At 55.6% G+C, this 17,876-nt stretch overlaps 1 protein-coding gene across 3 annotated transcripts in view; it reads right to left on the minus strand.

The window, feature by feature from the left end:
* Positions 1-14,301, minus strand: part of TRPV3 (transient receptor potential cation channel subfamily V member 3) — a 30,761-nt gene extending 16,460 nt beyond the window's left edge. For 2 of the 3 annotated variants that reach the window (XM_059998697.1, XM_059998698.1), the window contains exons 1-6: positions 14,186-14,301; positions 9,497-9,601; positions 9,210-9,299; positions 8,131-8,285; positions 7,187-7,363; positions 1,827-2,107 (exon numbers count right to left, since the gene is read on the minus strand). In XM_059998697.1, coding sequence (XP_059854680.1) covers positions 1,827-2,107; positions 7,187-7,363; positions 8,131-8,285; positions 9,210-9,299; positions 9,497-9,601; positions 14,186-14,301 — 924 coding nt within the window. Of the gene's footprint in view, positions 1-1,826; positions 2,108-4,518; positions 4,660-7,186; positions 7,364-8,130; positions 8,286-9,209; positions 9,300-9,496; positions 9,602-14,185 lie in introns of all 3 variants that reach the window. The other variant, XM_059998701.1, reaches the window with a different exon arrangement.
* Positions 14,302-17,876: the final 3,575 nt, after the last annotated feature.

A 17,876-nucleotide genomic window follows, 5' to 3' on the forward strand; every position in this document is an offset into this window, starting at 1 on the left:
AAATCCTTGCACCAGCTGGGGAGTCTGTTCCGGGAAGAATCCAGGAACTGACAATTTTGAGAAATAATTTCTGTTTGGCCTGGACTTGAGAAGCAGCTGGAAGTTTCTCCAGCTTCCCCATCCCACCCTCTGTCAGACCCTGCCAGCTGAGGCTCACTGCTCTGGCCAGTCAGGGGGTGATGCATGACACCAGCCTTTCAGAGAGGCCCGTGGGACCCACTCTCTAGGTCAGCGAGCTTGCTCTCTGCTACATGTTAGGGTCACTGGGGAACATTTAGAATCCCCACACCACTGACTAACTCAATCCTAATCTCTGGAGGTGGGACTCAGGAATCTGCATCTTGTAAAGCTTCCTGGGTGGTTCCAAAGTGCAGGCAAGATGGAGAGCTCACTGTTCCCGAAAGCGAGCCCTGGGTACGATAAGATGGGGGCAGAACTTCCTGGGGCACCAACCCAAGGCCCAGGAGGAGGGTCCTAATGGGCAGGACAGTGTCAGAGCCCTGATCTCATGTGACCCAGTGGGGTTCCCATCTCATCTCGCACAGGAGCCTAGTCTCTACAGTCCAGGCAGGGAGCTCCTAGGGATAAGGCACGTCTCCCCTTCCTGTGCCCCAGGCTACAAGAGCCCGAGGACATGGTCTGTGTCTCAAGTATGACCGCACCCTCTGCTCCCAGCATAGTGGCCAACTTGGGCAGCATCTGGAAAAGTTTCCAAAGAACACTGAATGAAGGAGAGGAGGGGCCAGGAAGGGTGCAGGCGGCTTCCCAAGACTGGCAAGAAGTGGTGGGTGTGGGTGGAGGGACACATTATCCTCTGGGGAACCAGGGGTCAGGGGGCCATGCTCCATGCAGGAAGCTTCATCCCTGGGCCCTCCCCAGGGACAAACACATGGCGCAGCGGTCCTTGGAGAAAGTTCTGACTTGTGACCACAGTCTGACTCTCCTCAAAGCCCCCAGGAAGCTGTGTCCTTGGGGTGGGCAGGAGATGGGCGAGGCAGGCACACAATTCCTCCTCTGTCAAAGCTGTTCTGCACCCCTTCCTCCTCCCACAAGAGAATGAAAAGGTCCCTTGTGGGCACCAGCCCTGAGCACTGGGACGGGACCCAAGGCCCTCGGGGCACCACCTCCCTCATCAGTTGCCCTGAGGTTGGCACAGCTGTGATGGCTCCACAGTCCCCACCCTACCCAGTGCCCTCCTGCAGCCTCCCAGGAGCCACGGTCCCCTCCCAGGGCTCAAGATGTGGACGCTCAGGGCAGCTTTGCCATGATGAGTCCTGACCTTGAAACCAGACCAAGCCGTGGCTCCCACCACAGATAGAGATGGGAGCCCACCCCAGCTGAGTCTTCACCAAGCTCCCAGTTAACCTGAGTTCCTCGGCCACATCACAAGGGCACAGAGAGCCACGAGCAGCCACATACTCTGCTGGGGACTTGGCTCAATGTTTCAACCTGACAGACAGGCTGGGGTCTGTCCAGCGTCAGGGACCAGCAGCCAACTGGCTCTGGATCCAGAGCAGACATTCGGGGACTCCCGTCCTCATAAGAGGCTGAAGGCCCCCAGGGTCAGACAGTCAGCCTCCGCTTGGGTGCCTCACTGCGCAGGAATCCTCGGCCGCAAAGCCTGAGTCACCGCAGCCTTAAGACTCCTCCACTCTGGCCCCGGCAAGGGGGTCCCAGGGCAGGAGACAGAAATCCAGAATGTTAGGGCCTGAAGTCCAGAGGGTGTGCCCACGTGCTGCCTGTCCGTGGTCCGTGCAGTCGGCCACTCAGAAGGGGCCCTGGGGAGCAGGCCTCACGCCCTCCCGCCGGCCCCGGGCCTCACCCACCTCGGTCTTGCCCATCTTGGCGGCCAGCTGCAGCGGCGTGAGGCCGTTATTGTTGCGCATGGTCTCCAGCTCCCAGTTGCCGCTCCTCAGCAGGATCATGTCGTACATGTGCTTGACGAAGTCATTCTGCGTCTTGAAGTCCTCAGCCACCGTCACCAGAGCATGGAGGATGTTGTTTCCCCGTGAGTCCTGCGAGGTGATGTCCGTCTGCTCGTTGCCCATCAGCAGCTCCACGATCTCGGGTTGGTTGGTGCAGGCTGCCAGGGCCAGGGGTGTCTCGCCTGGGGGAGGGGGAGCACAGGGGCTCGGTTCTCTCCTGGACCAGAGTGGTGATTCCCCAAGTTCTAGGAATGGGGCTTATCCGGCCCATCTCAGCAGGAGTGGGAGACTGAAGCTGGATCATTGCAACAAACTCCTAACCGGTCTCCCTGCTATTACCCTAGCCCTCCAACACTATCCTCAACACAGAAGCCAGACTGATCCTATTAATACATAAGGCTCACCTCACCCAGAACAAAAGCTCAAATTCCAATGACAGCCTACAAGGCCCTACATCTGACGTCACCTCCTCCTCTCCCCCTCACTCACTCCCCTCCAGCCACAATGGCCTTCTTCCTTTTCCTCGAGCACACACAGGCACTTTTCTGCCTCAGGGGCTTTGCACAGGCTGTTCCCTCTTCCAGTAGTGCTGTTCCTTAGATACCTGCATCACTCCCTACCTTACCACCTGTGAGTCTTTGCTCTAATGTCACCTTCTCAATGAATCATTCACCTTAACTACCCTTTTAAAATGGAAACCCAGCTCCTTCCTGGCCCAGAATTCCTGATCTCCTTCCCCCGCTTTACTACTTTTTTTTTTTTTGAGCTGTTTTTTTTTTAACTTATTTATTTTTTTATTTTACTTATTTTATTTTTGGCTGCTTTGGGTCTTCGTTGCTGCACACAGGCTTTCTCTAGTTGCCGTGAACCAGGTCTACTCTTCATTGTGGTGTGCGAGCTTCTCATTGTCGTGGCTTCTCTTGTTGTGGAGCATGGGCTCTAGGCACGTGGGCTTCGGTAGTTGTGGCACATGGGTTCAGCAGTCGTGGCTCGCGGGCTCTAGAGCGCAGGCTCAGTAGTCGTGGCACACAGGCTTAGCTGCTCCGCGGCATATGGGATCTTCCCGGACCAGGGATCGAACCCTTGTCCCTGCATTGGCAGGCGGATTCTTAACCACTGCACCACCAGGGAAGTCCCCCCTGCTTTACTTTTTATTTTTTTCAATAGCACTTGTTATTTTCTAACATATTACATAACATTCTTATTTGTTATATCCATTATTGATGGTCTGTCTCCCATCTAGAATGCAAGTTCCATGAGGGTAGAGATCTTGGTTTTGTTCGCAGATATATTTCAAATACCTAGAACAATGCCTGGTACATATAGTAAACAATCAATGTTAGTTGAGAAAAGAGAAGGCAAGTGACTCACACTGGGTCACACAGCAAACCGGGGACAGAACCAGGGCTGGACATCAGGTCTCCTGCTGCTTCCCCCCCCCAATCTCCATCCTGTTACCTCTCTTCATCCCACCCAACAGATGTTTCCCAGCCAGGTCTGACTGGACAAGACCCTGTCCTCAAGGCCACCCAGACCCATTTAGTCCTGCTGACTAAAAAACCATCCAGAAGAGAAAACAGGTCAGTGGCCATCAGTCAGGGCCTGGGCAAGGAGGAGGAGTTAACTACAAAGTTGTACCAGGCAATTTTTTGGTGTGATGGAGCTGTTTGTCCCGTCCTGATCACAGTGATGGTTATACAACTGTACGCATTTGTGGAAATGAACAGAAGTGTACATTAAAATGGGTGAACTTGGGGCTTCCCTGGTGGCGCAGTGGTTGAGAGTCCGCCTGCCGATGCAGGGGACACGGGTTCGTGCCCCGGTCCGGGAAGATCCCACATGCCGCGGAGCGGCTGGGCCCGTGAGCCATGGCCGCTGAGCCTGTGCGTCCGGAGCCTGTGCGTCCGGAGCCTGTGCTCCACAATGGGAGAGGCCACAACACTGAGAGGCCCGCGTACAGCAAAAAAATAAATAAATAAAAATTTAAAAAAAAAAGGGTGAACTTCACTGTATCTAAATTATACAATAAAAAAATTTTTTTTCACCCGGGATGGCCTAACACCAGTTGCTTTTGGACCCCCTAAAGTGTCAGTCAGGGAGTTTTTGTCCCCTTACTTTTGACTCCTGTTTGCAGCCCTGAGAGGCACTGTACACAGGGGACAGAGGCCAGAGCTGGCAGGCAGGATGCCTACATCCTTACTACACTGGCGCAAGTCATTTCCCTTCTCAGAACCTGTCTGCTCTTTGTAAACTAGGGCGCTCTCTTTGCTCTCCCTCCCAGGTCTATGTTCCCAACCGGGGGCTGCTCAGGTGAATGTCTGTGTGTCCTCTAACACCACCAGGTGACACTCCCCGAATGCAGGCTCCCCATCCTCCCAAGTGCCGGTCTCCAGCCTGGCGGTCCTGTTCAGGTGGATCTGCCCCTGCCACCACCCTGGTCCCGGCTCCGTCCTCCAGGGCCTCGGACACAACTGAGCCAGCAGAGATTGGCAGTGGGGTCTCCCCTGCCTGCTAGCGCTTCTATGGGCAGAAGCCCCGCCTCGCCCTCCGCCCCTCTGGCCCCCAGACCCCAACCCGGGGCGGCGGCACCCACCGAAGTAGAAGCCTTCGTGCTGGTACTTGGGGTTGAAGAAGACGCCCTTGGCGTGGGCATTGACGTCGGCGCCGGCCTCGATGAGCACCGCGGCGATGTCTCCCTGCCGCCGCTCGATGGCGATGTTCAGCGCCGTCTGCCCTGCGGACAGGACGGGGTGGGCGGTTGCGCTCAGCGGCTGGGACCGGGGGTGACACACCCTCTCTGGCCTATTCCCCTCTCTGTCCTCTGTATCCTCCACCGAACCGTGGAGAAATGCTAGCTGCCTGCCTGGTCTGCGTCGCCCAGCTTCATTCTTCGCTTCATTCATTTTTGCATGGAAGCAAGGATTATTCGTGGAGCGTCTGCTCTGTGCCCCACAGCCAGGCAATGGGGACACAGCAGGACACGGGATGCAGTTTTGATTCTTGTCCTCAGGAAGCTCACAGTCTCCCTGCGAATTGAGCGTTATGATATGGGGAGGTGCAGGGTCTGTGGTATCCAGAGGAGCTCTTAACACAGCCTAAGGGGTTGGGGGGCTTCCCAGAGTGGCCTCGAAACTAAGGGGTAAGTTTAGCCAGGCTGGATGGGGCTGACTCAAGGCCTCGTAAGCCAGGTTAAGAGGTTAGAACTTTATCCCAAAGGATATGGGAAGGCACAGAAGGCATTGAAGCAGGGCAGTGACATGATCAGAGTTTGGGGTTTTGTACATGTGTGTTTTCAAAGCACTCTGGCTGCAAAATTGGAGGATGTGTTAGAAGGAGCTCAGACTTGTGAGGAGCTGTCCATCCAATGGACCCAAAGATCCTTGGGAAGAAAGAGTCCTCAGGATGGTCTGTTGGGGATGGGGGACAAGGGCTGTCTCAGGTAAGGTCCAGGCATCTGGCCTGGGTGCTGGGTGGGTGATACTCTGGTGACGGAGAAACAGAACAGGGGAGAAGCAGCAGGGAGGGGGGTGGGGGAGGGACATAGACACAGTTGGTGGAGCCTACAGAACCTCCAGACAGAAGAGACCAGAGGGCTGGGGGTGCGGGGGCCGGTGTCTCAGAACATTACACCAGAAACAGCATTTTCCAAAGAGCTGCCATACATAAAAACAAAGTCCTGCTGGATCAAAGAACTAAGCATTTTTTAAAACTGGAAAATTGTGAATAACTAACCTTTTTGGAGGGAAAACCCTCTTAAGACTTCTTAAGCAAAATCCAAAATTCTGAAGCCATAAAGAAAACACTCACGTATTTGCTTCCATAAAAATTGAAAATTTCTGTATTTCAAAAGACATCTTAAAGAAAGTTAAAAGACGAGCGATAGGCTGGGGGAAATATTTGAGATGTATAAAAGAGGCAATGTGCATTTAAAAGTCCATAATGCGGGCTTCCCTGGTGGCGCAGTGGTTGAGAATCCGCCTGCTAATGCAGGGGACACGGGTTCGAGCCCTGGTCTGGGAAGATCCCACATGCCGCGGAGCAACTAGGCCCGTGAGCCACAACTACTGAGCCTGCGCGTCTGGAGCCTGTGGTCTGCAACAAGAGAGGCCACGACAGTAAGAGGCCTGTGCATGACGATGAAGAATGGCCCCCGCTCTCCGCAACTAGAGAAAGCCCTCACACAGAAACGAAGACCCAACACAGCCAAAAATAAATAAATAAATTAAAAAAAAAAAAAGTCCATAAAGGATTAAGAGCTCCTACAAATCAATAAAAAGACAAACAACCTAAAAGAAAACTGAGAAACTAGTATTAACAAGCACCTCACAGAGAAGAAAATACACACAGACAATACAGGAAATGAACAATGTTTGGAATTACTGGTAATCGGGCAGATGAAAATTTGAACCTAATGAGTTCATACTTTTCACCCACCAGACTGGCAAAAACAAATAATAATGGTAATAAATAAGTACAAATAAAATAACTTTCTCCCACAAGAAAAGTTAAGGGCCCAAGCCAGACTCCCACCTGCGAAAAGCTGAGATGTTTAGCACCCTCGGCATGTCAGTAAGATGGCATCCAGTTATTCTCGGGCCAATCATTTTTGACACAAGCGTGTCATAAGATCCTAGTGGGACGTTTACTGACTCCAAAAACTCAAAGACACACCTTACTGGTTATTCACAACAGACTTCCTGAGTTTGGTCTCCCTGCCCCCTCTCCAGACCACCTAAGAGAGAAGCCACAAAACTGAGTCCCAAATGGCGCTGTTAATAGTGATGAGGATAATGGCGATACTAATAGTTACTTATGTGTTGGCCCTGCCCAGCTCTCCAGCCTTCTTGCCATCACTCAGCCCTGTCAAGCTCAGTTCCATCTCAGGCTTTCGCCCTTGCTTTGTTCTGGATCCTTCTCATCGTGCTGGCTTCGGGTCAAAGCTCACCTCTCTGACCATCCACACTAAAGTTGCCCATCCCCAATTACTTCTGATGACATTATCTTTTGGTTTTTTTGTAACTTTCTTTTCATCAATTTTTAAATTGCCTTATTTAGAAGATCAGCCTTCATCTGTCTTGTTCACTCCTGTGTTCTGGGACCAAAAACACTGCCTGGCACGCGGCCAGAGGTCAAGATTGTTTGCAGAATGAAGGAAGGTGCCGGGCACCACACTAAGTGCTTTGGGCTTCCGCAACAGCAGTGCCTGTGCCCCACCACCGCCAGAAATCGCCGTCTGCACAGCCCCTCCCGCAGGCGGGTACCTTCGAAGGCCTCCTCCGTGTACTTGGCGTTGATGAACCTGTCTAGGATGTCGTTTTCCTCAGCGAAGGCGAGCAGGATCCGCACGATCTCCTTGGTGCTGGGGTTGATGTTCAACAAGGCCTTCATCAGGCAGGTCTTCCCCGTGTCCAAGGCCGTCAGGTTGCGCATGAGGAAGTCTGCAGGCAGGGTCGCAGGATGGAGCCACTGCACAGGGGGACCCCGGCTGCCCTTGGTGCTCCCGGCCCGGAGAAAGGGAGGCCGGGCTGTGGCGGCTGCAGCCACAGACCTCCAGAACCTGCCGCGGGCTCTCCACGGAGCTCCCTGCCCTGAACTCCGCGCTCCCCTCTGCCCTGTCCATCTCTTCCTCCTCCCGCCTCCTTGCTGGCTCCTCCCCCTCGGTGAGCTGCCCAGAGCCTTATCAGAGACCTTTTGCTCTTTGCCTTCCCACCGTCTCCAATCCCACCCACGGCCTGGCTTCCCACTGTCCAGCTCAGAAATCTCCAGGCCACCACCCCACACCCCGGTTTCCTGCAAATAGACTTCACCCCCTTCCATTTAACTTTCTACTCTCCTGGTACCCAAGACAGCTCGGGCCCCACAAGCCACCAAGTCGCCCAAGTCCAAATGGCACCGCCATGGACTCACTCCTCACGTCCTGGAGTCCTACCAGTGCCACTCCCGGAAGGGCTGTTCCCCCCTCCCCAGCCCTGCCACTGGAGTCCCAACTCCGCCTGAACGGCGGCCTTCTCCAGTTTTACCCCCATCCTCCACCGTCACCTGTCTAAGCCCTTCCATGGCTCCCCCTTGCCCTCAGAATCAGGTTCGAAGTTGCCAGCCCAGCAGTTAAGGCTGGAGGGCGGGGTGGGAGGGCAGTGGGTAGGTGGACAGCAGGAGCCGAGCAGGACCCCCAGCCCTGCACCCTCTGCCAGGGCCAGCCACTGACCAGGCACCTCCAGGCTGTGGCGCTGCTCGCAAAGCTCTTGTAGCTCCATCAGCAGCTCCAGCAGCTGCTGCACGCAGCCCTCCGACACAGCCGCAAAGATGTGCTTCTTCAGCCGCTTCTGTTTGTGCCTCTGCTCTTGCTTGGCCGGGTTTGCACTGAGGCCAGAAAATGTTTCCAACTCACCACACATGCACCACTGTCTCCCGTTACCCCTCCAAAGCCGCTGTGCCTACAGGGGGCTCGGCGCCAGCCCCCACCATCTGCACGTGCCTGTCACAGTGCCTGAAATCCCCTCCTTTAGTGCTGGGGGGTGGGCGGAGGTGCTGGGATTCATGTTGCCCTGTGCTGCTCCGCTTCTAACCCAAATGCAAGCACATTTTAACAAACTGTATCTTTGGATCCACATAGTAATGATCAGGAAAGATACGTGCCGAACTGTTCATCCTGATTACCTCGAAAGAATGAGGTCAGAGGAAGGGGAATTTCGCTTTCATATTTTGTGTTGTTTGAATACTTTTCATATCTCTCTCCCCACCCCTACACTCCAAATAGGCAGCCACGGGAATGCGTGATGTGTTTCCTTTTGTTTGTGTGTGTTCTTGCAAAATGCACATTGATGTTTGATGGCTACATGCATGTATGTTTTTCTTTAAGTCTTGGTTGAATTTGTTACAACATTCCTTCTGCTTTATGTTTTGGGTTTTTGGCTGCGAGGCTGTGGGATCTTAGCTCCCTACCAGGGATGGAACTGGCACCCCTGCATTGGGAGGCGAAGTCTTAACCACTGGACCGCCAGGGAAGTCCCCTACATGCATATATTTTTAATTTACGTATATGGCATTGCGTTAAGTTCTCATTCTGCTGCATACTGTTGTCCGGATGTTTTATAATGAACGGGTATTACTTTCATAAAATGTAATACTCCCTTCCCCCCAAAAATGACCTACATGCCATAACTATGGGCCCAGACATTTGCACCCCAGGATTGGCCTCTTTCTCTTTCCTGCAGGGTCCTGGTTCCTGTCCCTCTGGCGCCTGCCTGGTGGGCACGGTGGGAGGAGGGGAAGGGCCAGGCTCACCTGGGACTGTTGGGATTAAATGGGGTCTCTGTCACGTCATCCTGAGGAGAATGTGGGGAGTCCATGTCATCACAGCTGCCGGGGAGGCTGCTGGGGGAATGGGGAGGACAGAGAGAGGGACGAGTTTTTAAATGGACAATGGTAGTATGCCCCAAGCAGGTCTGGCTGTGTGGCCCAGGGCGAGTCACTGCCCGCCCGCGAGAGCTGAGGGCTGGGCCAGGGCAGGGGTGGCGGGCTGGCGGGCCGCAGTACTCACCACTGCCGGATGCTGGGGTCGCAGTACTCACCATTGCCGGATGTTGGAGTCCATGGGCTTGGAGAAGATGAGGGGAGAGGTCTTGGTGACAGTGGTGCTGGGCTCGAACCCTTCTATCTCCAGGAAAAAGTGTGCACTGGGGGGACACCCAAGCAAGGCCATTAGAGCTGGGACAGGGCCTGTCCACCTGTGTGTCCTGCAACCCCACTGTCGAGGGTGCCCATCTCACGGAGTGCTCACTCCCAGGGAAGCCTGGAAGGCTCAGAGCTAGTCCAGAAATGCGGCATAAATGGCGTGAGGGCAGGGCTCCCTGATACATTGGCCCCCCCACCTGCCTGTCTCCTGCCTATCAAGAGGAACCTTCTGATTTGACCTAAGATCAAATCATTCTTCCAAAAGAGAAGACAAAGGGAGGAACAAACCCCTAGCTGGTAACCCGAGGCCTGGGTTCTAGTCTGGCTCTGCCTCTGCCTCTCCTCTTGTGTGACCCCAGGAGGTCACTGGCCTTCTCTGGACCAAGTGTCCTCACCGGATATGAAAATGGTTGGGCTACATGATCCTTAAGACCTGGACTCTGGGGCTTCCCTGGTGGCGCAGTGGTTGAGAGTCCGCCTGCTGATGCAGGGTACACGGGTTCGTGCCCCGGTCCGGGAAGATCCCACATGCCGGCTGGGCCTGTGAGCCATGGCCGCTGAGCCTGCGCGTCCGGAGCCTGTGCTCCGCAACGGGAGAGGTCACAACAGTGAGAGGCCCGCGTACCGCAAAAAACAAAAAACAAAACAAATAAAAAAGACCTGGACTCTGGAGCCAGTGCTGCTCTAGGACTGTCTACTTAGGGACCGTCCAGCTGAAATGGGCATCAGAGGTCATCCTGTGAGATCACCTTTCCCTGCACCCCGGCAGTACCCCAGAACTGCCACCCCAAAGTCGTCACCACACCACTATGGCAGCTCTGACCCAGCGACTAACAAACACATCTACTAGCAAAACATCCTGGTTGAGATTTGCTGACTATCTCCAGGCAGAGCCCAACTCCCACACCTGCAGGTGTTTCCCCAGGACAATAGGTCCAGCTCCTGCCCTGACCTCCATCCCACCCTACTTATCTGGGTTCAGTAGTGCATTTACTCAACAAATATTTACTGAGCATGTACAATGTGCCAAGTACTATTCTAGGAGCTGCGGATACAGTGGTAAACAAGTAGACAAAAATTCCTCCCCTCACAAAGCTCTTGTTTCAGTGGGTTGGTAAGAACTGGCCCCAAGGATCAGACCAGATTATAGCACAGTAAGGCCATTGCTTTTCTTGCTCTAGACCAGGGGTCCCAAACCCCTGGGCTCTAATGCCTGATGATCTGAGGTGGAGCTGATGAAATAATAATAGAAATAAAGTGCACAATAAATGTAATGCGCTTGAATCATCCCGAAACCATCCTCCCCCCGGTCCTTGGAAAAACCGTCTTCCACAAAAACAGCCCCTGGTGCCAAAAATGTTGGGGATCGCTGCTCTAGGCAATAACACACTGTCCCTTGGCTGTAAGTTCTTCAACAGCAGAAACTACAATTGCATCGTCCTAATTCTCTAGAACCCAACATTTGTCGTGACGCTCAGAAGACCTAACAATGGCTGAGTGTAAGGATGGATAGGTGAAAGATAAATGAGTGGAAAAAAGAATGGCTGGTTGGACACATGAGTGGACGGATGAATAGATGGGTAGATGATGGATGGTTGGAAGGATGAATGGATGGATGGATGACTGTCTGAGGAATGAATACTTGGGTGGGTAGATAGGTGATAGATGGAGAGACCAGTAATCAGACAGACCCTTAAACTGTAAAAGCTGTGAGGTTGCATCCCTCAACAGGAAGTTGAGGGCTGTGACTGAGGAAGGAGGACTTCAGTGGCTGGGAAGGTGGATGGTGAGAGCTGAGCTGGAAAGGACCCAGCTGTATGTAAGGACCTAACTCCTGGGACAGGGAGCTGCTAGACCACGAGGGCCTGTCCCCTGCCTGCCCTACTTGCCACTGCATGTGCCACATCTCATCCACCAGCATGAGCAGACAGCAAGGTCTTGGCCAGGTGACATCCCGGCTCCTAACTTGCAGCAGGTGCTGTTTGTTTATTCCAACTTTGACCCAGCCAGAAAGGCACCACCACCTAGGTGTTGTTAACTCAGATGCGCAGACAGACAGCTCTGTACAATTCCTCCTGCATTTCCGTTCCTTTGAAGGCAGAGAACAATCCCCAGGCGGACTCAGGCCTGGGGAGGAGCTTATCTCTCCTACTTTGTCCAAAGAAAAGCCCAAGTGCTCTGAGCTTCAAGGCCAGTGCCTCTGCAGCCTTCATGGCCTGTGTCTGTGTCCCTGGGCAAGGTGACGCCCAGGGGGAGGTAACCATAGCAGCCACTCACAGGGAGGGGCATGATGCTTCAGAAAAAGCTCCAGGTCCAGAAATTTCTCCCCAATCTAGATTTCTTGGTGCCTTCAATTCCCCCATTAGTACATATTTCCTCAGCGGTCAGAACTGCCTTCTGACATATAATATTTTCTTTTCTTTTTCTTTCTAAACCTGAGTCCTATACTCCGTTCTGAGGGAGTTGCCCAAACCTTTGGGGTCTGGGGAGAAGTAGGCACATGAGGTCCCTCAAAGAGCCTTGGGAAGGAGAAGGGACCACCAATTCATGAGACAAAGGTCACACCTCACACCAGGCCCTTAGCTGGGCGGGGGCCGTTGGCAGAGCTGACCCTGGAACTAAGTTCATGAGCCAGGATGGGCTCAGAAGGGCAGCCCGACTGCAGGAAGCATCTGGGATTTTCCTGAAACTCTGTCCTCAGTCCTTCTCTGAGGTCCAAACCTCCCCTGGGAAAGTGAGAGGGGAGGGAAGGGGGAAAGGAGGCAGGAGGGCAGTGCTGGTGGCTTAGATCCAAGATATCTCTGCTGCTGCCCAGACAAGCCCTCCCAGACCCGGGCTTCCCACATGGGCCCCCGACACCTGTCTGGTCTCCATATCCACCCAGTTTTCTCTCCTGCGCTCCAGGATGGAGCCTCCACCTGAATGAGCCTCTGGAACCTCTCAGCCAACATTTCACACCTGAACTTGGCTCCTTCCTCCTGCCCTTGTTCCTGCTCCTCTGAAGTACTCATGTCAGAGGTGGCCCCATCACCCCTCCAGGTCCCCCCACCGGAGGAGGGGACGTCTCTCAGTCCTCCTCCCTCCCCTCCCAGAGTTGACCGGCAGACTCCACTATCCTACTACTTCTCTGATCTGTGCCTGCTTCTCGCTGCCAGGCTCACCACCTATCACCTGGGCAATAGTCACAACAGACTCCCCTCCAATCCATCACCCACACAGATCACCCAGAGTATCCTTTCTAAAATGCAATCTTGCCATGCCCTCCCTCTCATACAAAATCCCTCCATGGCTCCCCACTACCCCCAATTGTCCAATGTCCTCAACTGACTGCCAAGACCCAGCCCCGGTGGGACTTATCCCCCCAAAGACACCCTCACCCACCCGGCACTTTAGTCCCATGGGATTCCTCACTGGTTCCTGCCCCAAGCCTCTGCCTTCTCCCTTCCTGTCCACCTGCCACCATCCACTGTAACAGCAGCTCCTCAACGACATGCCCACAGGATCAGAACGACCTGCCCCTCCTCAGGCCCGGCCCCGCCTAGTTCACCCTCTCTCCAGGCCACGCCCCACTTTCTCCCTGGGGGCCCCTCACCATCCAGACTGTGAACAGGGGCAGGTGTTCTTGCCCAGCCTGGGCCCAGCCCCCGCCTCATGCACAGAAGGCCTCAGCAATTTCTACTCAAATCAAGAGAAGGGAAAGCACCCGGCTCACCTCGGCCCAAGAAGGGGCCTGGGACAGGGGCCGAAGAGGCAGGGCAAATGGGCCAACCTAGACCCCGGGGGCCCACCCGGTCCAAGGGAAGTGCCGCGGGGTTGGAGGAGGGGCATTCAGGCTTGAGGGACACCGAACCGGCTCAGGCGGGGACTGCGGTGGAGACAGCTCAGGGGCCAGCTGTGACCCCGGAGAAGGACTTTCTCTGCTCCCGCCACCTCCGTGTCCTCAACTGGGAAGTGGTCATAACTGTCCCAGCCCTGTGCAGTTTCCAGGGGCCCTGGGGCATGACAGTGACAACGACAACAATGAAGACAAAGTTCAAGGTAACAAAACATTATCAGCGCCAACATGCGCCGTGCCGAGCACGTTGTCGGCACAATTGCAATTAACTGTTACTCTGTGGGCTGGTGCCGTGGCTGGTGTCCCTCTTACACAGGCGGGGTTGGAGAGCCTGAATTACCTGGCTACGCACCCAGTGGATATGAAAGCCCCCAGTGGACTTGAAAAATGTATGCTGTAGGGGGTCCCTGCTACCTGGAATTTCCACCCATCTTTCTGCTCCTTATCTCGGGCTCCAGCAACTCCCCACCTCCCCCAGGAGCCTTTCTGAATGTTTCTGCCTTGGTGCCCCTGGGCCCCCAGGGAGGCCTCCCTTGATTATTCCAGTCATACTAACCTCCCGAGCTCAACCCCAGAGAATGCAGTGCTGTCCCCCCTACACCCCCCATTATACCTGGCTGGGCACCAGGCCACCCCAGATGAGACTGAGATTCTCAGGTCCACCCCAGGCGAGGGGTCCCTGAAGGTGGGTGCCAGGCTCCTCCTGTGCCCCTCACAGCAGAGCACCCAGCCCTGAACCTGCTGGTCCTACCTCTTGGTGGGGGTGATCTCTGCCAGCCTCTTCTCCTGCAGGGTGGCAGCGTTCCCACTGGGCATAGTGGCTATTCTGCCCATGAGAGGCACCATCTCCTTCGGGTGGGCATCCATGGCTGGAACACAACCACAGCACAGATGCTCAGGCTGAAGGGACAGAAAGGAGCTTCAGACCCCCCTGGAGCACCATATGACCCCTGCTCATACCCCCCGGGACGGGGAGCTCACTCTGCCTTCCCAGGCCACCACCCCTTCTCAGGGACAGGGAGACTGTCCCCGCAGCTTCCCCTGCTCCCCGCTTCAGCACTCCTGCTCCTCTGGGTCCTAGGAGAGCCCAGCAGACCTTCCAGGTAGAGGTCACCATGCCCTTGACCTCTCTCCAGACATCCTCTCCAGCCCCACCAATCTCCAGGTGGATTCCTGAGAATCAGCTCTGCTTTTTCAACATCCCTCTCAGGTTTTGTGCTTAGAATTCTCCTCGACAGAGCAGGACTGTCACCTCCTTTCCTCTAGACACTATGCTCCTAGTAACACAGCCTCAGGCCGCTCCGGCTTTTTAATTTCTCACCCCCTGGTGCTCTCTGCCACTAACACGCTGATCATCTTTCTCCCCCGCAAAGCTGAGTGTAACAAGCTATGTGGCTATCTGTCCACCTGGAGGGAGCAGCTGAGCCCCAGCCCCCTCTGTCCAGACCTGCTTTACTGATGCTCGGTAAGGGCTGGACCCCATGCGGGGCTTGGAGGGAGGTACTGGGGAGAGGAACTGATATGTCTTCCAAGGAGACTGAGGGGAACTTCGAGCTTTCTGTTGGAGGCAGGGCTGTCCAGGCAGAGGCGACAGCCTGAGCAAAGACCAGGGCTCAAGAAAGTTTGGCGAGTGGCAAGGAGCTGGTGTGGCTGGACCCGTGGGTGGTAAGAGGCTTGGGAAGAGGTTGGGCCTGTAGTAGGAGCTGTGGCTGAACCTGGGGACAGCGGGGGCGTGAGAGGGACCCAGGTCCTACCGGAGACAGCACAAGGGGGATGGAGGAGACCAGAGGCCAGGACGAGGCTGCCGTGGGGGCCAGCGGGGAGGCGGGCTGGCCATAGAGGAAGAGGTGGGCAGGGGAAAGGGCTGTGGGGACAGGAGGTGACTCTGCAGTGAGCGGGGGCCATTCTCAGCTTAAGCCACCCTCAGAGAACTCCCTCAGAGTCACAGGGAGCCGGGGCAGGGGTGCGGGGCGGTGATTTCCATAAGAAGAGCCCACCTCTTCTTCTGGGTGGAGCTTGGGCCATTGGTGATCCTGACCCAAATAGGAGAGCCCCCCGGAGGCAGTGTCTGGACCTGGCTGTCTGCAGACTGCAGTGAGACTTGGAAATGGGAGAGCCTCCTCCCTCTGCCCGCGCGCCCCACCCCACTAAACGTGAGCAATCTTGGGAGAGGAGAGTCATCAGGGGGTGCCCCGGCGTGTAGGCACCTGGAGTTAGGGAGCTCTGAGGAGGCCTTAAGCATCCTATTGGGAGAGGATTCTCAGCACACAGGCCCCAGGCCGTATCCACAGTCACAGCCTGATAAGGGTGGGCTGCCTTTACCACCTGCCTCAGCCCAAAATGACCTGTGGGGCTAGAGGCTGGGCTGGGCCAACACTGGAAGAGAGGGATGGAGGGCCTGTCCCTTACCGCTCCCTGGGCCTCTGTTTTCCCTTCTGAAAAATGGGCTGAATGGTCCCCTACATCTCTCATCCATGACCACTGGCTGCTCCATTTTCTCTGCCCTGCCTGGTGAGTATGGGACAGTCCTGGGCTGCTGGAGCAGGAGGGGGACAGAGAACTCTGGTCGGGGACTGCAGCAGCTCTAATTAGCTCCCTGAGTCACGCCATAAACCTGCGTTCCCACCTGCTGGACTCTCTTGCAGGCCTGGCCCTCACTCTATCTGGGATTGGGCGTCCTCACCTGGGAAGTGCCTCCCAAGACCTGGTACTGACTGGAGTGGCCTTTCCTGGGAGACTGACCAGGCCCGGGGGCCACAGGGCCCACCCTCCGTCCAGGGCTTGCTGACTCAGTTCCTATGAGCCTCCTGGGCCCTGTCCGTCTCCAGCTCTGGGGCCATCTCATCCCATCCTGAGCTCCCATCACTGCTGCCCTGGAGAGCCACGTCCCTGGGGCCTGTGGGGGTGACAGGAGCCTCACCTCTGCCCTGGGCAGCTACGACTGTCCTCGCACCCCAATATCCCCAAACCTCAGGGAGGGGAAAGCTTCCCACATCCATCATATCCCGTGCTCTCACGCACTCCCTGTGGCCAAGAGCTCACGTTCAGCTTTGTTTTCCCGGCTAGAGACCCAAGCTCCCTCCCAGCCCTCCCCTGAGGCCAATTGGCAGAGGGACACCTGAGGTCCTCGCTCTGGGCACCCTGCGGCCTTGGAGGGCACTGGCTACCTCCAGTAGCCAAGACTTCGGCAAGACTCACCTGGTGAGGTCCAGGAGGCAGTGGTTGTTCTCAGATCACCGCATGTGTAGGGGCCCAAGGCCCCCCAGTAGGATGATAGCTGAGGTGGTGAGAGGCTCTCATCAGAGACAGAGGGATGGCTGGAATGAGGCGTCAGAGGCAGAACTTGCTGGGTCACCTGCCCTTGATGTCAGGCAGGCCACGCCCACCAGCCACAGCTGCCACGCCCGCCCACCGCCCACCTGCCCTGCCTGAGTCAGCCCCACACCCCCAGGGCAGCCTCACCCCGGCCCAGGAGAAGGCAGGGGAGGCAGCAGGTGCTGAGCCTGAAGTTTTGGTCCCAACGCTTCCCTTTCCTGTATTTGATGCTTCCCATCATGGGCCTCATAATAACTGCTTCCCAAGGATGCTGTGAGAAGTCAGAGATCCTGCTGGTAGGCGGGACAAATGAACGGTCGAGTGCTCAGCCCCGACCCCTGGGAGGCAACGCCACAGCCCAGGGCTGGCCTAGTTGACCTCACAATGGCCACCCCCAAGACTTGTTTTCCGTCCTTCAAAGTCTGGGATCAAGTCCGCTCAGAGACAGAAGAAGTCCCCATTCAAGGCTTCCCACCTGTGGCCAGTAAGGGGCAGAAAACCAGGCTCCGGGGCCAACAGGCTTCAGGTGTGGGTGAAGTAGGGGGCTGCTTTTGCAGTTTAAGTCAAAGGAGCCTCAAAGTTCCTAAGCGCACATCGCAATCCCATCACTGCCTGAAACTCCATTAAAGCCAGGTGTTGGACCAAACACAGTCCGCCCTCTATTGCTCCATTAATTGCCCCTCCTGACTCAGCCCCTCACCCCTCCCTGCTTGCTTTGGGCTGACTGCCTCTGAGCCCTAAGGGTGAGGCTCTTGCCCAATCTTGGCATCTGTATTTTGCCTTGTGTTAGCACATTTTCTCAATAGCCAGGCTGGCTAAGAAGGCCTCTGTTTCCCACCCAAAGGTACACAGTGTGCCCAGCAAGGAGAAAAGGGAGCCCCCTCTGCTGTGTGTGGAGCAGGGGCTGGTCTGCATTCAGTCCTATTGAATCCAACACATCATGAGAGCCTACACTGGGAGGCCAGGCAGGGAAGCCAGGGGCCAGCGTGAGGTTCCGAACTGGGGAAAGTGGTCTCTACCCTCAAGGAGCTGTGAGCCATGCGGCAGCCAGGCTCGGGCAGGAACTGTAACCCCACGGGACAGGTTACAAGGACAGAGAGGACTCAAGCCGCCCAGGAGGAGGAAGT

This window comes from Delphinus delphis, chromosome 19 (genome assembly GCF_949987515.2).
Source record: "Delphinus delphis chromosome 19, mDelDel1.2, whole genome shotgun sequence".
NCBI classification, from domain to species: Eukaryota; Metazoa; Chordata; class Mammalia; order Artiodactyla; family Delphinidae; genus Delphinus; species Delphinus delphis.